Source organism: Chlorocebus sabaeus, chromosome 2 (genome assembly GCF_047675955.1).
Source record: "Chlorocebus sabaeus isolate Y175 chromosome 2, mChlSab1.0.hap1, whole genome shotgun sequence".
Lineage (NCBI taxonomy): Eukaryota > Metazoa > Chordata > Mammalia > Primates > Cercopithecidae > Chlorocebus > Chlorocebus sabaeus.
Window position 1 is genome coordinate 67,007,778 of NC_132905.1, and position 26,462 is coordinate 67,034,239.

At 48.3% G+C, this 26,462-nt stretch overlaps 2 protein-coding genes across 3 annotated transcripts in view; one reads left to right on the forward strand and one right to left on the reverse strand.

Annotated features, from left to right (window-relative positions):
- The first annotated feature begins 11,199 nt into the window (after nt 1-11,199).
- On the forward strand, nt 11,200-18,078 carry RAB5IF (RAB5 interacting factor). Of its 2 annotated transcripts, XM_073009502.1 has the most exons (4): nt 11,200-11,517; nt 12,868-12,971; nt 14,668-14,797; nt 17,539-18,078. In XM_073009502.1, the coding sequence occupies exons 1-4, from the start codon at nt 11,404-11,406 to the stop codon at nt 17,578-17,580; spliced, it is 390 nt and encodes a 129-aa protein (XP_072865603.1). In that variant the 5' UTR covers nt 11,200-11,403; the 3' UTR covers nt 17,581-18,078. The 2 variants fall into 2 exon arrangements, with proteins under 2 accessions (XP_072865603.1, XP_072865602.1); XM_073009501.1 differs by lacking the exon at nt 14,668-14,797.
- SLA2 (Src like adaptor 2) overlaps nt 17,768-26,462 on the reverse strand; it is a 40,177-nt gene continuing 31,482 nt past the window's right edge. The window contains exons 6-8 of the mRNA XM_073009498.1: nt 20,732-20,881; nt 19,819-19,951; nt 17,768-19,504 (exon numbers count right to left, since the gene is read on the reverse strand). Coding sequence (XP_072865599.1) covers nt 19,384-19,504; nt 19,819-19,951; nt 20,732-20,881 — 404 coding nt within the window. The 3' untranslated portion in view covers nt 17,768-19,383. The remainder of the gene's footprint in view (nt 19,505-19,818; nt 19,952-20,731; nt 20,882-26,462) is intronic.

Genomic DNA, 26,462 nt, shown 5'->3' on the forward strand with positions numbered 1-26,462 from the left:
CTGCAACAGTGGGAGACTGAGTTTGGCTGAGTGGGCCTGGGCCTGGGTGTGGGTCTGTGCTATGTTCGATCTCTCTTTTTTTTTTTTTTGATATGGAGTCTCTCTATCGCCAGGCTGGAGTGCAGTGGCGCAATCTTGGCTCACTGTGACCTCCACCTCCCAGGTTCAAGCGATTCTCCTACCTCAGCCTCCCAAGTAGCTGGGACTACAGGCGTGCGCCACCACGCCTGGCTAATTTTTTGTATTTTTTAGTAGAAACGGGGTTTCACCTTGTTGGCCAGGATGGTCTCGATCTCCTGACCTCATGATCTGCCCACATCGGCCTCCGAGAGTGCTGGGATTACAGGCGTGAGCCACTGTGCCCGGCCCCAGTTGCTTAATTTTTGTATACACACACACGGAATTGAGATGCCCCAGGTAAAGAAACTGAGTGGGCTGTGGTTTGTGCCTACAGTCCCAGCTACTCCAAGGCTGAGGCTGGAGGATCACCTAAGCCTGGGAGTTTGAGGGTGTGGTGAGCTGTGATTGGACCACTGCACTCCAGCCTGGGTAACTGAGACCCCATTTTTTTTTTTTTTTAAGAGAGTAATTGAGTAGGGATTTAAGATACTTGCCTGAACTCATATAGCACATATAAATATGGAGCTAGAATTCAAATTCAATTATGTTTTCCTTCAGGGTCACTCAGGTCTGCCCAGAACCTATCTAAACTAATATAGTGGGCAGTTATATATAGTGACCACTAATGTAGTATCATCTAGCTGTCTAGAACACTGCTACGAGCTAAGCACAAGAAGTTTCTTCTTGTGAACAAAATCTTGATTTCTCCCCGGTACACCTGGATGGAGGATGTCTGGTCTTCTACAGGTCATTCTCTAGGAATCTCGAGAGAGAGCCTTCCCACTCAAGTTTCCCAGATTAAAGCACCTCAACTCCCTTAGCCATTCACCCATGGTCCTGATTTTCCCCCACTTCTCTCTTAGTATCTCTCAAACTGCACACTTGGCCCTGGAGCTCAGCAGAATAGGCTCATGCTATTATGCCTTTTCAAAGTAAGTTTAATATATAATTCACATTGGCTAGGCGTAGTGGCTCATGCTTGTAATTCCAACATTTTGGGAGGCTGAGGTGGGTAGATCACTTTTGAGGTCAGGAGTTGGAGACTAGCCTGGCCAACATGGTGAAACCCTGTCTCTACTAAAAATACAAAAATTGGTGGGTGTGGTGGCACACCCCTGTATTCCCAAATACTCGGGAGGCTGAGGCAAGGAGAATCGCTTGAACCACGGAGGTGGAGGTTGCAGTGAGCCAAGATCGCGCCAGTGCACTCTAGCCTGAGCGACAGAGTGAGACTCTGTCTCAAAAAAAATAAAAGGAACTGAAACCAAAAGTGTCTTCTGTATCAAGCTTCAAATGAGCCCTGGAGTGAGCAAGCACTCTAGATAATGAAAGTGAACTGCGGGATAATGTGGCAAGGGCCCCTCCTCTGAAGTTGGGAACATGATCTAAGGACATCCACCTTTCTTATTATAGTCTCATTCAGGAAACAGCTTTTAAATGCATCTGCCCCGGTCGTGAATACCTGCTGTCTCTTTGGGCTGGCTATGGATTGCCTGACCGCCTCTCTATACCCTTGTTCTTTTCTTTTCTTTTTTCTTTTTTTTTTTTTTTGAGATAGTCTCGCTCTTTATTAAAATAAAATAAAATAAAAGTAGTGGTAGTGATTGGTGGGGAGGGTGTATGCCATCCTCTAGACCGGTGGTCAGGGAAGTCCTCTTCCTTTCTACTGGTTTTGAATGGTAGTTTCTCCATGGCCCCCAGGCTTAGAACCTTTTTTTTTTTTTTTTTTGCATCGACTCAGCCCTATGAATAAGCATCTCTGGGGTAAGACTCGGGACTCTGGATTTTAAAAATACAGTCTAGCTTGAAAGCTGCTACATGGACTGGGCACGGTGGCTCATGCCTGTAATCCCAACAATTTGGGAGGCCAAGGCGGGTAGATCACGAGGTCAGGAGTTCGAGACCGGCCTGGCCAAGATGGTGAAACTCCATCTCTACTAAAAATACAAAAATGAGCCTGGCACGGTGGCGGGTGCCTGCAATCCCAGCTACTTGGGCGGCTGAGGCAGGAGAATCGCTTGAACCTGGGAGGCAGAGGTTGGAGTGAGCCAAGATCGCACTGCTGCACTCCAGCCTGGGCGACAAAGCAAAACTCCATCTCAAAAAATAGAAAAAGAAAGGAACGCTGCTACATGAGGCCAGGTCTGCCTTGTATGGGTGTATCCTTGCTATGGTATGCGCTAGAGCTGCAGAGGATAAGGTGTGGCACTCAAGAAGGATGCAGAAATAACCATCACTGCTGTCAGAGTTACTGATTTCAAAGGCATTTCTGTATGACCCAAGCCTGGTTTCAAATTCTTGGTCTGTCACAGATTAGCTGTCGCGACCATAGACAAGACAGTTCACTACTCCAGACTTCAGTTTTCATCATCAATAAAGTGGGAATAGTAATATCTCTTGGGAGGATGAAATGGGATAATCTATATGTTACTGTCTAACTTTGCTTAGCACACAGCTGAGGGAAAAACAACCTGTAAAATAACTTACCCCATACCACACAGCTTGTAAGTGGCAGAATTGGGCCTAATTACCCAGAGAAGTGATTCTCAGGCCTAAATATCCATCAAGATCATCAGGAAAGCTTATAAAGATGCATATTCCCAGACCTCACGCCCAGAGAGTCTGGGCAGGAATCTGCATTCCTCACTGATGCCACAGGAGAGTCTGATGATCTTGCTCCACAGACCTTGATCATTGTCAGGACACTGACCTATCCCCAGGAAACTGCTGGGCTGGGAAAGTAGAAACTTTGTCTTTCAAAGTTACAAGATGAGAGGAAGAAGGGTCTCTGAACCATCTGCCATCTTGGCACTCAGGAGGCTATGGTAACTTGAAGGTCAAGTGTAGCCCTACCATTTTAATTACCAAAGTAATCCACACTCAATGTAGAGAAATTGCAAGTAAAGGTATAAAAAGAGAAGAGTTTAGTATAATGGTTAAAAGCCCAGCCAGGTTTTGGATGAAAACAAATGTGGCCAGACTCAGCGGCTCATACCTGTAATCTCATCACTTTGAAAAGACAGGCAGGTGGATCATCCAAGGTCAGGAGCTCGAGACCAGCCTGGCAAACATGGCAAAACCCCGTCTCTACTAAAAATACAAAACTTAGCTGAGCATGGTGGCAGGTGCCTGTAGTCCCCGCTGCTCAGGAGGCTGAGGCAGGAGAATCGCTTGAACCCAGGAAGTGGAGGTTGCAGTGAGTCGAGATTGTCCCACTGCACTCCAGCCTGGGTGACAGAGTGATAACAAATGAATGTAAAACATTTGGTAAAGTGACTGGTAGCTAGTAAGGGTTCATTAAGTACTAGTATGACATTTATTGTAGGCCAAAAAAAAAAAAAAAAAAAAAAGGCCCAGATGCAATCTCAGACCTCCATTCCAACAACAGGTGCTCTTTCCATGGCTGGTGGTTGCCCCCAGGATTTCTGATACCTGTGATCCATCAGTGCCTGTGAGGGGCCAGTCTTATCTCTCAGAACATACCTTCCTCTCCAAACCCCACTCCAAGCAGCTGGCAGTGCTATCGGGCATTCAGCTGGGAGGAAATAGCCCTAAGGCTGAGCTCGTGTTCAACTAGTGCTAAAAAGCTACAAACTCACAAAGACAAAATTTGTCCTACCTCCAAATCTGTCTCTCCCACTTCCAAATCTGACCCTTCATCAAGTTATTTTCCATCTCAGACCACCCAAGATGTTTATTTTAACCAGATGGATTCACTGAGATTCAGCCAGATTCCCAGCTTCCTAAGATAAGGAAAGCCTTGTGTAAAAGCAAAAAGGGAACAAGTCTGAGTCCCAAAAATACCTTCTAGAGAAGGGCTTCCACTCTGCCTGCCAGCTTAGCTTTGTCTGATCCTAGAAAGGTAAGAGGAGGAACAGGGAGCAGGTTTCAGATGCCTGTTGAACTTCTAACTTCCTGTATGACCTTGGGCTACACTGAAGGATTTGAGGACCCTTCTGACTAGAACTTTCTGTGACCTCTCCCAATCCCATGCAAACATAATGGCTCTTGGAGTTACTGTCAGAGCTTCACAATGTAATACAAACATGACCTAGAGCAGGACGCAGTGGCTCATGCCTGTAATACCAGCACTTTGGGAGGCTGAGGTGGGTGGATCACTTGAGGTCAGGAGTTTGAGACCAGCCTGGCCAACATGATGAAACCCCGTCTCTACTAAAAATACAAAAATTAGCTGGGTGTAGTGGTGGGCACCTGTAATCCTAGCTACTTGGGAGGCTGAGGAGAATCCCTTGAACCTGAGAGGTGGAAGTGGCAGTGAGCCGAGATTGCACCACTGCACTCCAACCTGGGTGACAGAGCGAGATTCTGTCTCAAAAAAAAAGAAAAGAAAAGCAAACATGACATAAAAAGAAAAAATTACTGCCTAATGAGATGCTCAATCATTACTAATCACTAGGGAAGTGCAAATCAAAACCACAATGAAAATACTGCTTTGCACCTAGTAGGATGATTATTAACAACAGAAAAAGGCTAAGCGCAGTGGCTCACACCTGTAACCCAGGGAGGATTTTGGGCGGCTGAGGCAGGCAAATCATGAGGTCAAGAGTTCCAGACCAGTCTGACCAACATGGCAAAACCCTGTCCCTACTAAAAATACAAAAATTAACCTGGCATGGTGGCAGGCACCTGTAATCCCAACTATTTGGGAGGCTGAGGCAGAAGAATCACTTGAACCCAGGAGGCGGAGGTTGCAGTGAGCCGAGATTGCGCCATTGCCCTCCAGCCTGGGCGACAGAGCGAGACTCCTCAACAACAACAACAACAAAAATCATGTATCTCCGAACCCTTGAGCACTGCTGGTGGAAACACGAAATGCTGCAGCTGCTGTGGAAAACAACAGTTCCTCAAAAAATTAAAAATAGAATTACAATATGATCTAGCAATTCCACTTCTGATAATGTGTCCAAAATAACAAAGCAGGGACACGAACAGATATTTGTGCTCTCCAATCCATAGCAGCATCATAGCAGCATTATTCAGAATAGTCAAAGTATAAGCAACCCAAGTGTCTATCAGTGGGTAAAAGCAAAATGTGGTATGCACATACAACAGCTTTAAAAGGAAGTAAATTCTAACACATGCTACAGTATGGGTGAACCCGGAGGACATAATGCTAACTGAAACAAACCAGTCACAAAAGGACGAATACTGTACTCATATGAGATACCCATTAGAATAGTCAAATTCCTACCGAGAAAGTAGAATGGAACTGGTTTCCAGGGACTGGGGAAATGGGAGAATGAGGAGTTACTTTTAATGGGTACAGAATTTCAATTTTATAAGATCACGAAGTTCTGAAAAATGGATGGTGGTGATGGCTGCAGAACAAAGTGAATGCACTTAATGCCACTGAACTATACACTTAAAGTGTTGAAATGATAAACTTTGTTAGATATATTTTACTAAAATTTAAAAAACAATTTTATTTTATTTATTTATTTTTTTTGAGACTGAGTCTCTCTGTCACCCAGGCTGGAGTGCAGTGGTGTGATGATCACAGTTCACTGCAGCCTCTACCTCCTGGGCTTAAGCAAGCCTCCCACCTCAGCCTTCAAATAGTTGGGACTACAGGCATGCACCACCATGCCTGGCTAATTGTCTTTTTCTTTTCTTTTCTTTTCCCTGTGTAGCCCAGGCTAGTCTTGAGCTCCTGGGTTCAAGTAATCCTCCTGTCTTGGCCTCCCAAACTGCTGGGATTACAGGCATGAACCACCATGCCAGGGCCTTAAAAATATTTTTACCTTGGCTGGTTGTGGTGGCTCACACCTGTAATCCCAGCACTTTGGAAGGCTGAGGCAGGCAGATTGCCTGAGCTCAGTAGTTCAAGACCACCCTGGGCAACACGGTGAAACCCCATGTCTACTAAAATACAAAAAATTAGCCGAGTGTGGTGGCACACACCTGTAATCCCATCTACTCTCGGAGGCTGAGGCATGAGAATCACTTGAACCTGGAAGGCAGAGGCTGCAGTGAACTGAGATGGTGCCACTGCACTCCAGCCTGGGCAACAGAGTGAAACTCTGTCTCCAAAATAAATAAATAAATAAATAAATAAATAAATAAATAAATAAAATGTTTAATTTAAAAAAGAATGGGCTGGGCATGGTGGCTCGTGCCTGTAATCCCAGGACTTTGGGGGGCTCAGGTGGGTGGATCACCTGAGGTCAGGGGTTCGAGACCAGCCTGGCCAAACATGGTGAAACCCCGTCTGTACTAAAAATACAAAAAAAATTACCCAGACGTGGTGGTGGGCGCCTGTAATTCCAGCTACTCAGGAGGCTGAGGCAGGAGAATCGCTTGAACCTGGGAGGTGGAGGTTGCAGTGAGCCGAGATCATGCCACTGCACTCCAGCCTGGGCAACAAGAATGAGACTCTTTCTCAAACAACAACAAAAAGAACTTTTGAATCCAGTTTTCTGTATCTTCAGTGCCCTCACCAACTCTCACCTAAATGACTTTAGTAGACTTTTAACTAGTCCCCATTCTGATCCAGTCCTCCAAACAGCAGCAAGCATGATCCTTCTAAGATGCAAACCTGATGGCTTCCCCTACCCCTGGGATAAGAAGCAAGTTCTTCGGCTTGATTTTCCCCTGTGCTTCCCCTCTGGTGGCTTCATTCCTTACCATTAGCCCACACGGTTTCATTTCCCTGAATGTTCTCTCCCACCTTCACCTCCCTCTTTTCCTTCTAATCTCTTCCTTCAGAGTTTAGCCTTCCCTAATCCCCCCAGATCAGGTTCCCCATTATATATCTTCACCAGAAGGAGACCTGGCAGAGTGAAAACTTACCTTTAGGCCAAGGGCTAGTCATTCTTCCTTCTTTCCGTGACAGATTCATTAGTTTGTCTTCTGAACTACACGCTAGCAGGGAGTCTGTAAAAGAGGTTTTGTAACAATGGTACACTTCCAAACAAGTCAGTTTGGAAGCTCTTGGCCCCCTGATGTTTCCCTGAAAATCAGTAATATGAGGCAGATTGATTACCAGGAGAAAAGGCATACAATTTGATTTAACACGTATACACAGGAGTCTTCAGAATGAAGACCCAGCTCCCCAACTCCCCAGTAAGGTACAGAAGCCTCTTTTTTTTTAGACGGAGTTTTGCTCTTGTTGCCCAAGTTGGAGTGCAATGGCACGATCTTGGCTCACTGCAACCTCCGTCTCCCAGGTTCAAGCGATTCTCCTGCCTCAGCCTCCTGAGTAGCTGGGATTACAGGTGCACGCCACCATGTTTGGCTAATTTTTTGTAAGTTTAGTAGAGATGGGGTTTCTCCATGTTGCTCAGGCTGGTCTTGAACTCCTAACCTCAGGTGATCCACCCGCCTCGGCCTCCCAAAGTGCTGGCATTACAGGTGTGAGCCACTGCACCCAGCCAGGTACAGAAGTTTCTGTACTATCTTGAGGTTACAGAAAGAATGGAGACTTGGATCCTGGTAGAACAGGTTATGGGAAGGGGGAGCACAGGAATTTTATTGAGGGACAACAAATGATTATTAGGAAGAATGATTGGATGAGAAACAGAAGTTAACTTGTAAATAGTTATCTTTGGAATTTAAATTATTTTTGGAGACAGTCACTACCTTGAAAAAGGATCTGTTCAGGTGTGGTTACACTGTCTTATCTTCTGCAATAGAAAGTGAGATAACAGGGAGAGGAACAAGAACTCTTCTCCTTGGTGGGTCAGTCATATCTTTATGTAGATAGGGGAAAAGTCTCTTCCAGCCCCCTGATCTCTAAAGGTTTTCAATTTCAGATATTCATTATGCTAGGCACAGTGGGTCATGCCTGTAATCCCAACACACTGGGAGGTTGAGATGGGAGGATTGCTTGAGCCCAGGAGTTCAAGACCAGCCTAGGCAACGTAGTGAGACCCTGTCTCTACAGAAAATTAAAAAAAAAAAAAAAAAAGAAAAGAAAAAAGAAAAAACATGGCAGGGCGTAGTGGCTAATGCCTGTAATCCCAGCCCTTTGGGAGGCCGAGGCAGGCAGATCACTTGAGGTCAGGAATTTGAGACCAGCCTGGACAAGATGGCAAAACCCCATCTCTACTGAAAAATATAAAAATTAGCCAGGTGTGGTGGCACGCACCTGTAATCCCAGCTTCTGGGGAGACTGAGTCAATAGAACCGGTTGAACCTGGGAGGCGGAGGTTGCAGTGAGCTGAGATCATGCCACTGCACTCCAGCTTGGGCGACAGAGTGAGACTCTGTCTCAAAAAATAATAATAAGCTGGGCGCGGGGGCTCAAGCCTGTAATCCCAACACTTTGGGAGGCCGAGACGGGTGGATCACGAGGTCAGGAGATCGAGACCATCCTGGCTAACACAGTGAAACCTCGTCTCTACTAAAAAATACAAAAAAAAACTAGCTGGGCGAGGTGGCGGGCGCCTGTAGTCCCAACTACTCGGGAGGCTGAGGCAGGAGAATGGCGGAAACCCGGGAGGCAGAGCTTGCAGTGAGCTGAGATCCGGCCACTGCACTCCAGCCTGGGCAACAGAGCAAGACTCCGTCTCAATAAATAAATAAATAAATAAATAAATAAATAAATAAATAAATAAATAAAAAATAAAAAATAAATAAAATAAATAAAATTTTTAAAAAAATAATCAAAATAAATAAATAAATAAACTTGGCCAGGCATGGTGGCATGTGCCTGTGCCTGTAGCTCCAGCTACTTGGGAAGTTGAGGTGGGAAGATCGTTTGAGCCCAGGAGATCAAAGCTGCAGTGAGCCCTGATCATGCCACTGCATTTGAGCATGGGCAACAGAGCGAGACCCTGTCTCAGAAACTAAACTAAAATAGTCATTATATGAGGGAGCCATATTTTGGGGCAAAATATTTTGATTTCCTTCAACTGGCTAAGCTTTACCATTTCATATGGGAGGGAAACTGGATCAAAAAAGAGGCAGGGCTGAAAAGAACAAGACCCATGGGGAAACTTAGGACAAAAGGTGTGCACCCATACAACGTATACGGCCCTTCCACCAGTTCCAGACAGAAATGTGATCGCAGTATGTTTCACCTTGGGGGTCCAGCCCCACTTAATCTACTGAAACAACGTCAGGGTAGGCTTGGGGTGGAAAACAGCAGCTATGGTATTCTGGAAAAGCTCTCTAGGAGGTTCTTTTGTTTGTTTTTTGTTGTTTTTGAGACCAAATCTTGCTCTGTTGCCAAGGCTGGAGTACAATGGCGTGATCTTGGCTCACTGCAACCTCTGCCTCCAAAGTTCAAACAATTCTCATGCCTCGAGCCTCCTGAGAAGCTGGGATTACGGGTCCCCACCACCACGCCTGGCTTTTTTTTTTTTTTTTTTTTTTTTTTTTTTGTATTTTTAGTACAGACGGGGTTTTTTTTTTTTTTTTGAGACGGAGTCTCGCTCTGTCGCCCAGGCTGGAGTGCAGTGGCGCAATCTCGGCTCACTGCAAGCTCCGCCTCCCGGGTTCACGCCATTCTCCTACCTCAGCCTCCCCAGTAGCTGGGACTACAGGCGCCCGCCACTGCGCCCGGCTAATTTTTTTTCTATTTTTTAGTAGAGACGGGGTTTCACCATGGTCTCGATCTCCTGACCTTGTGATCCACCCGCCTCGGCCTCCCAAAGTGCTGGGATTACAGGCGTGAGCCACCGCGCCCGGCCCACAGACGGGGTTTCAACCGTGTTGGCTAGGCTGGTCTCGAACTCCTGACCTGAAGTGATCCACCCACCTCGGCCTTCCAAAGTGCTGGGATTACAGGAGTGAGCCACTGCGCCTGGCCTCCCTACGAGGTTCTATTACTCACGAAAAGTGAAGAATTACAGGTGAATGTTGATAGGTATGCAAAAGATGCTCTGACCTCATTGATACTCTTTAAGCTTTAAAGTTTAACAGTTAAGAGCACAGATTTGGAGTCAGACACACCCAGGTCCAGATACATTACTTGCCTCTATACATCCACTGTCCAGAGGCCGGGTGAGGTGGCTCATGTCTGTAATCCTAGCACTTTGGGAGTCCAAGATGGGCGGATTGCCTGAGCTCAGGAGTTCGAGACCAGCCTGGGCAACATGGTGAAACCCCCCTCTCTACTAAAATACAAAAAAAAAAAAATCAGTGGAGCGTGGTGGCGGGCGCCTATAATCCCGGCTACGGGGGACGCTGAGGCACGAGAATCGCTTGAACCTGGGAGGTGGAGGTTGCAGTGAGCGGAGACCGTGCCGTCTCAAAAAAAAAATCCACTGTCCAGAAGGGATGTGCCTTGGTCTCTGGACCTACCAACACAGTGCGCCTGGCACCACCTGGAGGGCTTGTTCAAACATCGGAAGGAGCCCCATCCCCAGGGGTTCTGAGTCAGTAGGTGTGGAATGGGGGCCGAGAACCTGCCACCCTATCCAGTTCCCAGGCGATGCGGCCGCTGCTGCTCTGGAAGCTCATTTTGTGAAACACTGACGCAGCTATGGTGAGGACGCTGTACGTGAACACTCAGATATCCTGACACCTAACCCAATTCTTGTATTTGCCGCTCAGGAGTCCCCGGTTGAGTCCACCTTGCTATACGGCTTCAGAAATTCATTTCCTCTTTTGGGGTCTCAGGGCTCTCGTGTGCCAAAAGAGTGTGCTGGGCAAGATGAGATGCTTAGTTATTACAGAAGAGTTAACATCTTGAACAAAGCCCTACAGAACTTGCAGGGTTAGGGGAGAAAATAAACGGGCTAAATCCTGCGGGGCAGCCTGGGGCTACCCTGGAGCAAGGTCTGGGCTCAGCCGGCGTGTAGGTCGCCAGGAAAGGTAGAGCCGCTCCTGCCCCACTGGCTGCTCGAGGGGCAGCTGTGGCCGACTGGGCGACGCTGACGTCCAGCCTCGGTGTTCCCTTACCTCCTCGGTCTCCACAGCGCCTCCTGGCGCCCATGTCACCGTTCTACCAAGATTGTCCCTTCCCTCACACCTTACCGCGAGCCTGGCAGAGGCTGACGTCATTTCCGCCACGAGTAGCGCGCTTGCGCCAAGGCGATGGTTGCTCTTTCACTCGGACGGCTGCGCGGCTGCCGATTGGCTGCGTCTGCACGTCGGCGGGAGGTCGCACGACACTGTGCCGCCCCTCCCTTCGCGGCGCCTGCTCTGTAGAGCCAGCGGAGCCGGGTAGCTTGGCCAGGTGAGAGGAACCGCAGCGCGCCGCAGGACCGGACCGCTGACCCTGCAGCCGACCCGCGCCGTGACCCGCGACCCTAGACCCCGACTCCCTTTGGCTCAGCCCGCGCGCCCCAGGCCCGGCCCGGGCGGCGCGACGGGAGGATGAGCGGCGGGCGGCGGAAGGAGGAGCCGTCTCAGCCGCAGCTGGCCAACGGGGCCCTCAAAGTCTCCGTCTGGAGCAAGGTGCTGCGGAGCGACGCGGCCTGGGAGGACAAGGTACGGTGGAGCCCGAACAGGGCGCGGGCGCGAGGAGTCGGCTGGGACTCGGGGAACGGGAAGACTGGCCTGGGCCTGCCCTCGCCCCCGTTCCGGCGCTATCGAGTAGGGCAGTGGGGCGGGTGGCCCAAGAGTGTCAGAACAAACTTGGCGGGCACTGAGCGGACAGCTGGGCTTGGAGCTGCCCGAAGGGTGGCCTAAGGCTGAACCCCCCTAGTTATGCGGAATTGACGAGGAGCGGCGAGAGGCTTTGTCATCCGCGGGCAGGGCTTGTACCTGAACGGGGAAAGGGAGCTGAATTCAGTTCGGCCTCCGCCTTTTATGTGCACTAGGATTTTGAGTAAGTTGCTTGTCTCTTTCGAATTAACTAGCACAAACTAGTTAAATTAACTAGACTTCTACTGAGAATGCTTTCTACGTGCCAGGTGCTCTCCTTACGGAATCTAAGTCAGAATAGCTCTGAAGTGGGGGTACTGTGGTGCGTTAAAGCCTTTTACATATAGTGAGGCTCGCTAATCTTGACCTGTTGTTGCCTGTTGAATGAAAAGGACCGAATACTTTGATAAGCATGAGTCAAGGGGGGAGACTGAGACCATCCACTGGGTGAGTGTGAGGTGTTGGGGTAGAGAAATGCCACCAAATACGTGCGAGAATTGGTTGGGACTTCAGGACGTTCTTACTCGTCCCATTCGGAGGATGCTTCGTAACTCTGCTCCATGATCTGGAAGGGGTAATCACAAACCGCTTGATTCCAGGTAGTTTGGAAAGAGTATTATATTTGCAGTCATTTCTTTGGTTTTCTGGGCTGCCGAAGTGGGATTTTCCTTCCTGAAGTTCCTGTAAGGGGGGATGGGAGGCACTTCCTGAAGGTGCCCTTGTTCTGCCCCCAGCCCTGCCCAACTCTTGCAAAACCTGCAGTCTCTAATCTGCTGTGTCATTTCTTTCTTTTCTTGTATAAGGACTGGTTTCTGGAATCTAGGGCAGATCGGAAACCTGAGTCTTCTGTGTTCTTCCATGAAACTTAAATATGCTGGCATTTTTGCTTCTAATCCATATGTGCGGCCGGTAGCACGATTACTATCACAATCATTTCATTATGGGTCATATTATATATGCAGCTCTAGAATTTTGATTTAGAGCATAGATTCTGGAAGTGATCGCTTAATGATGTCAAAATGTATCATTTCTACCACATTTTAGTATAAGAGGTGAAACAGGAAGCACATACCGTTGCCTTTGGGGGAAACAAATTTCCTGGATGTGTTTAGCAGAAAGGTTTAATATTCCCCCCTCTGGCTGTACTATGGCACCCATCCCAGATAATTCTTGCATTTTCTGTCTTTTCTACAGGATGAATTTTTAGATGTGATCTACTGGTTCCGACAGATCATTGCTGTGGTCCTGGGTGTCATTTGGGGAGTTTTACCATTACGAGGTTTCTTGGGAATAGCAGGGTAAGTCTTGGGTTTCTTACATTTTCATGGTATCATTTCTTTTTAAATAGAAACTTTTTTTCCTGTTATAGGAAAGGCCATTGCTGCTCTGGAGCTGTGTGTGAGTGTGATGAATAGAGCAAAGCAGCGGCCCTACAATGGCACTCCTGGGTCTGGTGCACCACTCCTCAGGAGCATCTCAGGTCAGGCAGGTTACCTTCCTGCCTTCCTGAAGGCTGGGCCAGTCCATTCATTCATGGGTCTAAAGGGACCTCATGCAAGAGGCTATCACATTACTTGTTGGTGGCATGCCCTCTAGGTCTGCTGTGACCTTTGTTCCTGTGCAAGTTTGGGAAGTAGGAACTTCTGTATTTGACGACCATTTCCCTTGTGCCTGGCACTATGCTTAATGTGCTAAACCTTGGCTTTGGCAGAAGTTATTTCAGGTCCCTTCCTTTTGTTTTTTTGAGATAGGGCCCCACTTTGTCGCCCAGGTGGGAGCACAGTGGCACCATCACGGCTGACTGCAGCCTTGACCTCCTGGATTCAAATGATTTTCCTGCCTCAGCCTCCTAAGTAACTGGAACTACAGGCGTGAGCCACAACACCTGGCTGATTTTTAAAAATTTTGTAGAGACAAGGTTTCTCTACATTGCCCAGGCTGGTCTTTAACTCCTGGGCTCAAGTGATCCTCCTTCCTCGGCCTCTCAAAGTGTTGGGATTACAGGCATGAGTCAAAATGTCTGGCATAGGTCCCTTTTTTTTTTTTTTTTTGAGACGGAGTCTTGCTCTGGTGCCGAGGCAGGAGTGCACTGGCATGATCTCGGCTCACTGCAACTTCCACCTCTCAGGTTCAAGCAATTCTTCTGCCTCAGACTCCCAAGTAGCTGGGACTACAGGTGCCCACCAACATGCCCGGCTTATTTTTTGTATTTTTAGTATAGACGGTTTCGCCATGTTGGCTGGGCTGGTCCTGAACTCCTGACCTCAGGTGATCCGCCTACCTTGGCCTCCCAAAGTGCTGGGATTACAGGCGTGAGCCACCGTGCCTAGCTCATTGCTGTTCCTAGCCCCGTAATTGATGGTGAGCTGAGGGCAGGAACAGTCATCTTCACATCTGCATCCTGAGGCAGTAACAAGACAGTGAATATCCAGAAATGGTCTCCCACGGGGAGTTGTACAGGGGTACGCTGTTGCCTGCTCAACTAGGCTGTGAAGCAGTGGCTTCACGTGTGTTTCTCCCATAGCCTCCCCCTAGCTGGAGCTACCTGGAGGCCCATGTCAGGTCCTGTTTGGGACAGCTCAGCAGCCATTTTGTCTTACTTCAAGGGGCTTTGGAGAGCTATATAATACACACACACACACTATATACTTATATATGGAGTTTCGCTGTTGCCCAGGCTGGAGTGCATTGGAATAATTTTGGCTCACTGCAACCTCTCTGCCTCTGGGTTCAAGCAGTTCTCCGGCCTCAGCCTCTTGAATAGCTGGGATTACAGGTGCCCACCACAATGCCCTGTTTGTTTTTGTATTTTTAGTAGAGACAGGGTTTCATCCTGTTGGCCAGGCTGTTCTCGAACTCCTGACCACAAGTGATCCACCTACCTCAGCCCCCCAAAGTGCTGGGATAACAGGCATGAGCCACCACGCCCGGCCCCAAGTTCTGAGTCTTCTAATCTTACAGTTTATGTTTGGTACTTGTTCTCTCTTGCTCTAGATTCTGCCTGATCAATGCAGGAGTGCTGTACCTCTACTTCAGCAATTATCTACAGATTGATGAGGAAGAATATGGCGGCACGTGGGAGCTCACGAAAGAAGGGTTTATGACCTCTTTTGCCTTGTTCATGGTATGTGTAGCTGATAGTTTTACAACAGGTACTGTTCATTTCATGAGGTGTCACTTACAGGAGGGGACCCCACTGATTGAGTTACACTATGTGAACAGGGTGCTGTTTTTCTAAAGGCTTCTGAGGATCAGGGCCATGGCCTGTGTTGAGCCACATCCCAGAAGATGTGATATGAAATATTGTACAGTCCCCTGTAATGTGTAAATCCAGGGCCCATCATCAGCTTCTACATCTGATTCTCAACTCTGGCTACATATTAGAAACTAGGAGGGCCGAGCACGGTGGCTCAGGCCTGTAATCTCAGCATTTTGGGAGGCCAAGGCAGGCAGATCACCTGAGGTCAGGAGTTCAAAATCAGCCTGGTCAACATGGTGAAATCCCATCTCTACTAAAAATACAAAAAATTAGTTGGGCATGGTGGCGGGCACCTGTAATCCCAGCTACTTGGGAGGCTGAGGCATGAGAATCGCTTGAACCTGGGAGGCAGAGGTTGCAGCAAGTTGAAATCATGCCATCGCATTCCAGCCTGGGCAACAAGAGGGAAACTCCACCTCAAAAAAGAAACTAGGAAATATTTTTCATAATAGCTAAAAAGTACAAACAATCCAAATGACCATCACTTGATGAATGGATAGGATAATATATATCCATACAGTAGAATGTTATTTGGTCTTAAAAAGGAATGAAGTGGCCGGGCACGGTGGCTCACACCTGTAATCCCAGCACTTTGGGAGGCTGAGGTGGGCGGATCACAAGATCAGGAGATCAAGACCATCGTAGCTAACAAGGTGAAACCCTGTCTCTACTAAAAAAAATTAGCCGGGCATGGTGGTGGGCGCCCGTAGTCCCAGCTACTGGGGGTGCTGAGACAGGAGAATGGTCTGAACCCGGGAGGCGGAACTTGCAGTGAGCCAAGATTGCGCTACTGCACTCCAGCCTGGGAGACAGAGCAAGACTATCTCAAAAAAAAAAAAAAAAAAAAAAGGAATGAAGTACCGATGCATGCTGTATAACATGGATGAACCTTGAAACATGCTAAGTGAAAGAATCCAGATACAAAAGACCACATATTATGTGATTCTATATGCAAAATCTCCCAGTGAGCAAATCCATTGAGGCAAAAAGTATATTAGTGCTTGCCAGTGGCTGGGAGGACGGGAGGGAGAGTAGCTGATAAAGGAAATAGACTCTTTTTGGAGTAATGTTTTGAAATCAGTGCTGATGTTTGCATACCTGTGCCCATACAGAAAACTTCTGAACTGTATACTATTATTTTTTTGATATAGGGTCTCACCCTTTCACCCAGGCTGGAGTGCAGTGGCACAATCTTGGCTTACTGCAGACTCCGCCTCCTGGGCTCAAGTGATCCTCCCACCTCAGTCTCCCCAGTAGTTGGGACTACAGGCGTGAGCCACCGTGCCTGAATAGTTTTTGTATTTTTAGTAGAAATGGGGTTTCATCATGTTGGCCAGGCTGGTCTCAAACTGCTGACCTCAAGTGATCCTCCCGCTTCCGCCTCCCAAAGTACTGGGATTACAGGTGTGAGCCACCGCGCCCAGCCTGTTTTTTTTTTTTGAGACAAGAGTCTCGCTCTGTCGCCCAGGCTGGAGTACAGTGGCCGGATCTCAGCTAGCTGCAAGCTCCGCCTCCCGGGTTTACGCCATTCTCCTGCCTCAGCCTCCCGAGTAGCTGGGACTACAGGCGCTCGCCACCTCGCCCAGCTAGTTTTTTATTTTTTTATTTTTTTGAGACGAAGTCCCGTTCTGTCTCCCAGGCTGGACTGCAGTGGCCGGATCTCAGCTCACTGCAAGCTCCAGCTCCTGGGTTTACGCCATTCTCCTGCCTCAGCCTCCCGAGTAGCTGGGACTACAGGTGCCCGCCACCTCACCCGGCTAGTTTTTTGTATTTTGTAGTAGAGACGGGGTTTCACCATGTTAGCCAGGATGGTCTCGATCTCCTGACCTCGTGATCTGCCCATCTCGGCCTCCCAAAGTGCTGGGATTACGGGCTTGAGCCACCGCACCCGGCCCGTTTTTTTAAAAATTATACTCATGGCCTGGCATGGTGGCTCATGCCCGTAATTACAGCACTATAGGAGGCTGAGGCAGGCAGACTGCTTGAGTCCAGGAGTTTGAGACCAGCCTGGGCAATATGGTGAAACCCATCTCTACAGGGGGAAAAAAAAATAGCCAGGAGTGGTGGTGCGTACCTGTCGAATCCCAGCAGGATTCAAAAAAAAAAAAAATCTCATATGTCCGGACTCTAATCCAAACCAATAAAATCTTCTGAGAGGTATTGCTGGGGCATCTATATGTTTTTTAAAGAACCAGGAGATTACAATGTGTAGCCAAGGTTTGAGAATCCCTGCTTTGATATGCAGCTGACAAATTATGATGGTATTTTCACACTGGTAGTTGCAGCACCTGCTAGCAGTGTAGTATGCTTTACTTGAATCATTTCCACCTCTGTATGTCAATTCCCTGGGCCTGGGGTTGCCATTTGGTAGGGGAGGAGCTTATCAGGAGTTCCTTTGCAAGTGCAGGTGGGCAGTCCTGGGCTCTGTTAGTGACTGACAGTGTGATTTCAGTGACATTTTAACGTAGACTCCCCAAGCCGATTGTGCAATGGATAGCCCCAGGAGAGTGCCCTGTGTTTACATTCTCATCTGGCATTTTTGTTTTGTGGAATCAGGGCCTGTGTTAACCCAGGTGACCTATGAACAGTGCTTGTCTCCTCACTAGGTCATCTGGATCATCTTTTACACTGCCATTCATTATGACTGATGGTGTACAGCTCTCAACTGCTCCCTATCCAGTCCAAAGGATCCTCTTGATTACAGCACAGGAACTTGATCGTTGGGGAACCTCAGCCCCTTGGAACTTGGAAGACCCATGTTTCCTGGACCGTGAATCAGTGTATTGGGCATCAGTGTTTTCTGCAAGGGTTGTGACCTGAAACTTTTTAAAAACCACCCACCTTTGGAGAAGCATTTCTGAATTTATCCGTCACCAACCATTTCTTCTTGGATACCATCAAGTAACAGCTGTTTGCCAAGTGGAGCTGTCATTTAATTTGATGCACCTCTGGATTCAGATGAAACATTAAATTGTCTTCCTCGATTCTCCATCAGGTGTACAGTTTTTAAACTATCAGTGGCATTTAAAGTCTTCTGAAACAGCATGGCTGTATGTGTCCATATCATAGTACAGGCAGCATCTAATAACAGTTTCCATTGTAGAATGTTTTCAGATACTTGAATAAATCAAATCTTTAATTGAGAACCTGTTGATGATACCTGATAAAGCCTTTCCCCCCCACCTGTAGCTTGGGAACCCAGTAGGAACATTCGAGGTGGTACCTCCCACCCCTATCCCTCTTTCTTCCTCTCCATGCTCCCTTAGCAGATCTAGCAGACCTCTTTCTCTTTATGGGGGCAGCAGGGAAATCAAGTGCTGGATTTGGTGTAGGCTGTGACCTCAGTCTTGGCATTGTGGAGAGAGGGCTTAGCACCTTCTGATGCCCTTGCCCAGCACTGAGGTGCCTGGCCTCACTGCAGTGTGCTAGACTTAAGAGATGTTATTTTGTATTTGGCCACAAGATGGCAAGGCCAGTGTGCTAGGGAATGGTAAGCCACAAAATGAAATAGAGATCTGAAAGCTAGGCTGGGTGCGGTCGCTTACACCTGTAATCCCAGCACTTTGGGAGGCAGAGGCGGGTGGATCACCTGAGGTCAGGAGTTCGAAACCAGCCTGGACAACATGGTGAAACCCCATCTCTATTAAAAATAGAAAAAAATTAGCCAGGCGTGGTGTGCACCTGTAATCCCAGCTACTCTGGAGGCTGAGGCAGGAGAATCGTATGAATCCAGGAGACGGAGGTTGCAGTGAGCTGAGATCGCGCCATTGCACTCCAGCCTGGGCAACAGAGCAAGACTCCGTCTCAGGAAAAAAAAGCTGGGGCTGTTGTCCTCAATGGGGGACATTTGAGGACTTAGACTGTCAGAAGTCTTTCTCTTTGCTCTGGAGGTCACGTAGAGGCTGGAGCACCTATGATCTGCTGCTACGGTAAGACATCATCTCCTCAGTTTTCCTTTCCCTTCTAGGCCACAGTCCTATCTTCTGAGGTACGGTGGTGGTCTTAACGAGACTTGTAAATTTCCCGAAAATGATTTTGTCACAGAAGATAGGGGTTGTTTCTACCTTGTGGGTGGGGCCTGGTTAACGGAGGGATGTAGAACAGGGCTCAGCAGGCAGAGCATCCAGATGGTACTAGAAACAAACTCAAGAACTGACTAGGTCAGACCCCCAGGAGGCTTACTCTCTTTTTGGAACCCTGGCCCTGGTCCCAACTTCTCTGCATTTGGACTAGAGGTCGCAGGTGGGATCATGGCACTGGGAAGAGGTAGGTGACTTCTTAGGGCCAAGAAAGGAAAGAGCAAGGGTACAGGTGGGACCCTGGATGCACCTCTGTGTCCCAGCCCTCCCTCACTGAGTGCATAGCCTTGCCTCTGGGGTGCTCAGGTAGCTGGGCTGAATTGGGGTTCTAGGTGTGCAGTCTTGGTTTCCCTTTCGGCCTCTCTTTTGGGCCTAGGCATCATCCAAAGAGACAGCCTCCTCATTCAGGCTGATGTAGGAGCTGAGGGACTCCCGGAGACCCTCACTGAGAAGAGACTCCTCCCCTGTGGCAACTTCAGAAAACAGGAGGGAGCTGTGGACAAAGGAAGAGAATTGGGTCAAGGAGCCTATTCCTTCTCCCTGCACTCACTCCACACAAAAATGCACTGTTCTCAAAACCCCTCACTCCTGATGAGAACCTCATGGGGCTCCCTGTTCCGTATCAGATCAGCTTCCCCAGCCCCACCTGCCGAGCCTGGGCTGTGCTCCAGGAGTTGAGTCAGTGTGCGCTGGCTCCAGCTGCCAGGTGTCCCTGAGTGTGACAGGTACATTCGGGTTGTGGTTCCCGGGGTGGGTCCTTCTAACTCTTGGTCCTGCTTTCATGTTTCCAGGAGTCCCCGACTTTACCTGTCCAGCTCTTTCCAGTTGAGTGGTGTCCTCTGTACAGTCACAGGTAGGGGTGTATCCTTGCTAGGGAGCGGGCCAGCCCTCTGCAGGACACAGGGCTCCTTGAGGAGGCAGCAGATGTCATCCGCCAGCTCTGAGGAAGAGACCTCCATCCCTGATATGGCTGACTCCACCCTACTTCTCCCCAACAGCCCTCATCCTGACAGCCCTCCACACTTGGCAGGAGGGGGCATGGTTACAAAAGAGTGACAGGACATGAGCCCCAAGCTGTTGGTTTCATGGAGACAGATGGAGTCAAAGGTCTTCCTGGGCTAACTTTTGGGAGACAATCGCTGTATGATTTAGGGTGAGTTCATGGACCTCTTGAGCTCAAGTTTCTGGTTAGGAAATTTCTTTGGGAAGAAGAAAGCTAAGGAATGCTCAGTCTACTTCTACTATCTACTCCCGCATGGAATGACCTGCAGAAAACCCCTGAGTGTTCACGAGAGTGTTCTTCCCTCTCTGCGCCCTGACGCTGTGCCCAGTGACTGCATCTTCCAGTGTCTGTTGAAGGACTGGCATCAGGAAGTACTAAGGAGAGTCAGGATTGAATCCCACACAGCAGCAGCTCTGGGTCCGGTTCCTGTGGAGAGAACTCCACCTGCTGCCAGGGGCTTTGAATCAGAACCAGAGTGGTAGGCAAGGTACTGACTGGAGCCTACACCGGAGGTATGTGGCTTTTCTGCTAGGGCACGAGGTGAAGACAAGGCTCCCAGCCTGCATTTCTTGGCATGGGGACTGGTGTGAAAATAGGGGAGGCCTCTCTTCTGTCTGTCTGAATACTCCATAGCAGGTAAAATATCCGAGGACACCACTGCCTGCTCCTCCCTGCAGACTATCCCAGCCTACTCCTGGGGGCAGGGAAAGGCCATACCAGAGTAATGGTCCACCAGGGCCTGGAGTGAGGGGAAGGTGAGGCGCGGTGAGATGTACAGCCAGCCATTGTCAAGGCGCTGGATCCTGTAGTGTCTGATTCGGTCCCAGGATGCAGGGCGGCTGAGGCGGACTGACAGGGAGTAAGAGCCTGAGGAGAAAGGGGTCCAGGGGTGGCGCTGAGCCCCTGCTGGGACTCAGCCCCACCTAGGTTGGGAAACGAAGATAGGCAACATGGCCATGGGGCCCCGGTAGAAGGGAAGTGTCTTGGGCAGAAGCAGGACAAAGACTTGCTCTCTTGGTCATCAATAGCATGTTTATAATAGATGGGGGTCTTGTGAGGGTGAAATCAAATCACACACAGAGCCCTCAGTACAGGGTCTGGCACCATGTGAATGAACATTCAGCGTTGGCTGTTCTTACAAAGACTCAGGTGGCAGATGTATTAGGATGCAAAAACACTGTCAAGAAGATGCTGGCAAGGAAGTGGAGAAGTAGGACGTCCCACCCTGCTGGTGGAAGAGAAATTAGTACAAGCCACCTTGGAAATAGTTTGGCATTAACTAGATGAGCTGAACATGCACGGACCTTATAACCCAGCAGTTCAACCCAGGCACATTACCTCAGAAGCACACAGGCAAGAATATGCACAGCAGCATTGTTTGTAAACGTCAAAAACGGGCCAGGTGTGGTGGCTCACGCCTGTAATCCCAGCACTTAGGGAGCCTAAGTGGATCACAAGGTCAGGAGATTGAGACCATCCTGGCTAACACGGTGAAACCCTGTCTCTATGAAAAATACAAAAAATTAGCCAGGCGTGGTGGCGGGCGCCTGTAGTCCCAGCTACTCGGGAGGATGAAGCCGGAGAATGGCATGAACCCGGGAGGCGGAGCTTGCAGCAAGCCGAGATCGCACCACTGCACTCCAGCCTGGGCGACAGAGGGAGACTGCGTCTCAAAAAAAAAAAAAAAAAAAAAAAGTCAAAAACTGCAAACAACCCATTTATGCTCAAGAGTAGAACTGTGGATTATAGAGTGTAGTACTATACAGCAGTTAAAATTAATAACTGCTACATATATAGGCATAAGGAAATCTTGGAAATAAGCAGAAAAACATTACAGAGCATACATTCAGCCTGATTCTATTTAAAGTTCAAAGACAGCCAACTGACATTATCTGTTGCACAGGCACACATGGCAAAGCTCTGAAGAAAAGCAATTGTATGATTAACACAGTGAAGCATGAGAGGGGGCTGCGAAAGGCTTGTTAGGTAATTTCAGCTGGCAAGTAGGCACATGGATGTCAGTTTTATTACTGCTCCTCAACCTGTATGTATACATTACGTACACTGATGCATGTGACAGAGTTTTGACAGTTTTGCATGTTTCATTTTTTCATTTTTTATTTTTGTGTGTGTGGAGACAAGAGTCTCCTGTCGCCCAGGCTGGAGTGCAGTGGCACAATCTCGGCTCACTGCAACCTCTGCCTCCCAGGTTGAAGCAATTATCCTGCCTCAGCCTCCCGAGTAGCTGGGACTACAGGTGCCCGCCACCACGCCCAGCTAATTTTTTATGTTTTTAGTAGTGACGGGGTTTCACCATATTTGCCAGGCTGGTCTGGAACTCCTGACCTTGTGATCCACCTGCCTCGAGATTACAGGTGTGAGCCACTGCGCCCAGCCAGATTTTAATTTATTTTTAAGCCATGCTCCCGCTCTCTTGCCTGGATGGCGTGCAGTGGCATGATGACAGCTCCCGGGCTCAAACAATCCAACTGCCTCAGCCTCCTGAGTAGCTGGGATTACAGGCGTGAGCCACCGTGTCTGGCCATATAAGCACATTTAAAATACTGAAACAGGCTGGGCACGGTGGCTCACCCCAGTAATCTCAGTTCAAGACCAGCCTGGCCAACGTGGTGAACCCCGTCTCTACTAAAATACCAAAGATAGCTGGGTGTGGTGGCACACACCTGTAGTCCCAGCTACTCGGAAGGCTGAGGCAGGAGAATCACTTGAACCCAGGACGTCGAGGTTGCAGTGAGCTGAGATGGTGCCACTGCACTCCAGCCTTGGCAACAGAGCAAGACTCCATCTCAAATAAATAAATAAATAAACAAACAAACCAAGGCCAGTGACAGGCACGGTGGCTCACGCCTGTAATCCCAACAGTTTGGGAGGTCGAGGTGGGCAGATCACCTGAGGTCAGGAGTTTGAGAACAGCCTGGTCAACATGGTGAAACCGTGTCTCTACTAAAAATACAAAAAAAAAAAAAATTATCCAGGTGTGGTGGTGTGCACCTGTAGTCCCAGTTACTTGGGAGGCTGAGGCAGGAGAATTGCTTGAACCCGGGAGACAGAGGTTGCAGTGAGCCGAGATCGCACCACTGCACTTCAGCCTGGGCAACACAGCAAGACTCCCTCTCAATAAAAAAAAAAAAAAAAGGCCGGACGCGGTGGCTCATGCCTGTAATCCCAGCACTTTGGGAGGCTGAAGTGGGCGGATCACAAGGTCAGGAGATCGAGACCATCCTGGCTAACACGGTGAAACCCCGTCTCCACTAAAAATTCAAAAAATTAGCCAGGCGTGGTGGTGGGCGCCTATAGTCCCAGCTGCTGGGAGGTTGAGGCAGGAGAATGGCGTGAACCCAGGAGGCGGAGCTTGCAGTGAGCCAGGATCATGCCACTGCACTCCAGCCTGGGTGAGAGAGCAAGACTCTGTCTCTAAATAAATAAATAAATAAAAATAATAAAATAAATAAAATAAAAACAAGGCCAGGCAGGCAGAGTGGCTCAAGCCTGTAGTCCCAGCTACTCAGAAGGCTGAGGCAGGGGGATCAATGAGCCCGGGAGGCAAAGGTCGCAGTGAGCCAAGATTGTGTCATCCAGTCTGGATGACAGAGTGAGACCCTGTCTCAAAAAAAAATAAAAATAAAAAAAAAGGCCCAGCACTTTGGGAGGTCGAGACAGGAGGATCACGAGGTCAGGAGATCGAGACCATCCTGGCTAACACGGTGAAACCCCATCTCTACTAAAAAATACAAAAAACTAGCCGGGCGAGGTGGCGGGCGCCTGTAGTCCCAGCTACTCCGAAGGTTGAGGCAGGAGAATGGCGCAAACCCGGGGGGCAGAGCTTGCAGTAAGCTGAGATCTGGCCACTGCACTCCAGCCTGGGCAACAGAGCGAGACTCCGTCTCAGAAAAAAAATAATAATAATAAAATAAAAATTAAAATTAAAATTAAAAATTAAAGGCTAAATGTAAAAAGATGGAAAAAAATATTCAGACAACCATAAGTAAGCTAGAATGGCTTATTAATGGGAGAATATTAGTGGGATATTAATATCAGACAGCAGAATTCAAAAACGAGAGTATTACCAGCAATAAAGGTACACATCAAGAAGACAAAAAGTCCTTAATTACACAGTTTCAAAATAAATGAAACCTAACAATTGCCTAGAGAAATAGACATCCATGAATGGAGATTTTAATCCTCTTCAGTAATAAGACAAAAACAATAGGGATATAGAAGACTTGAATAATGCAATCAACCAATTTGATTTGACATAAAACATGGCACCCAGAGACAGCAATACATATTTTCTTTCAAGCACACCTGGACTACTCTAGATGGATTCGTTTGGGTGGTAACAAAATTTTGTTTTTTGTTAAAAAAACTGATGCCCAGACTGGAGTGCATTGGCGTGATCTCAGCTCACCACAACCTCCGCCTCCCGAGTTCAAGCAATTCTCCTGCCTCAGCCTCCCAAGTAACTGGGACTACAGGCACATGCCACCATGCCCGACTTTTTTTTTCAGTAGAGGCGAGGTTTCACTATGTTGGCCAGGTTGGCCTTGAACTCCTGACCTCGTGATCCGCCCACCTCAGCCTCTCAAAGTGCTGGGATTACAGCCTTGAGCCACCGCATCCGACCAACAATTTAAAAGGATTTAAATCATTAAAAATATGTTGTCTGGCCACAATTGAATTAAATTAGAAATTAATAATGAAAATGTATCAGGCCGGGCGCGGTGGCTGGCCGGGCGCGGTGGCTCACGCCTGTAATCCTAGCACTTTGGGAGGCCGAGGCGGGCGGATCACGAGGTCAGGAGATCAGACCATCCTGGCTAACACGGTGAAACCCCGTCTCTACTGAAAATACAAAAAATTAGCCGGGCGAGATGGCGGACGCCTGTAGTTCCAGCTACTCGGGAGGCTGAGGCAGGAGAATGGCGAGAACCCGGGAGGCGGAGCTTGCAGGGAGCCAAGATCGCGCCACTGCACTCCAGCCTGGGCGACAGAGCAAGACTCCGTCTCAAAAAAAAAAAAAAAAAAAAAAAAAAAGAAAATGTATCTAGGCTGGGCGTGGGGCTCAAGCCTGTAATTCCAGCACTTTAGGAGGCTGAGGCAGGTGGACAACCTTAGGTCAGGAGTTCAAGACCAGCCTGACCAACAAGGTAAAACCGCGTCTCTACTAAAAATATAAAATTAGCTGGGTATGGTGGCACATGCCTGTAAATCCCAGCTACTTGGGAGACTGAGGCAGGAGAATTGCTTGAACCTGGGAGGCGGAGGTTGCAGTGAGTCAAGATCATGCCACTGCACTCCAGTCTGGGAGACAGAGCAAGATTCCACCTCAATAAAAAATAAATAAAAACAAGGCTGGGCGTGGTGGCTCATGCCTGTAATCCGAGTACTTTGGGAGGCTGAGGTGGGCAAATCACGAGGTCAGGAGTTCAAGACCAGCCTGGCTAACATGGTGAAACCCCGTCTCTACTAAAAATACAAAAATTAGCTGGGCGTGGTGGTGGGCGCCTGTAATCCCAGCTACTCAGGAAGCTGAGGCAGGAGAATCATTTGAACCTGCGAGGCAGAAGTTGCGGAAAGCCAAGATCTCGCCACTGCACTCCAGCTTGGGCAACAGAGCGAGACTCCATCTCAAAAAAAATAAATAAAATAAAGAAGATACAGAAGAATATAATTTGAGAGACATTTGAAAAGTATGGCAAGATTAAAACCATAGAAGTTATGGAAGACAGGCAGAGTGGAAAAAAGGATTTGCTTTTGTAACTTTTGATAAGGAAGATACAGTTGATAAAACTGTTCAGAAATATCTTTTTTTTTTTTTTTTTTTGAGACAGAGTCTCGGACTGTTGCCCAGGCTGGAGTGCAGTGGCGAGATCTTGGCTCTCTGCAACTTCTGCCTCCCAGGTTCAAATGATTCTCCTGCCTCAGCCTCCGGAGTAGCTGGGATTACAGGCGCGTACCACCACGCCCAGCAAATTTTTGTATTTTTAGTAGAGATGGGGTTTCACTGTGTTGGTCATATTGGTCTCGAACTCCTGACCTCATGATCCGCCTCCCTAGGCCTCCCAAAATGCTGGGATTACAGTGCCATGTTTTATGTCAAATCAAATTGGTTGATTGCATTATTCAAGTCTTCTATATCCCTATTGTTTGAGCCACTGTACCCAGCCAAAAATACTACACTGTTAATTGGCATAATTGTGAAGTGAAAAAGGTCCTTACTAAACAAGAGATGTAGTCTGCTGTATGGCAAAGTGGTCATGGAGGTGGTTCTGGCAATTTCATAGGTTACAGAAGAAACTTTGGAGGTGGTAGAGGTAATTTTAACCGTGGTGGAAACTTTGGTGGAAGAGAAGGCTGTGGTGGTGGAGGTGGCAGCAGAGGTAGTTATGGAGGAGGTGATGGGGTGGAGGTGGCGGCAGAGGTAGTT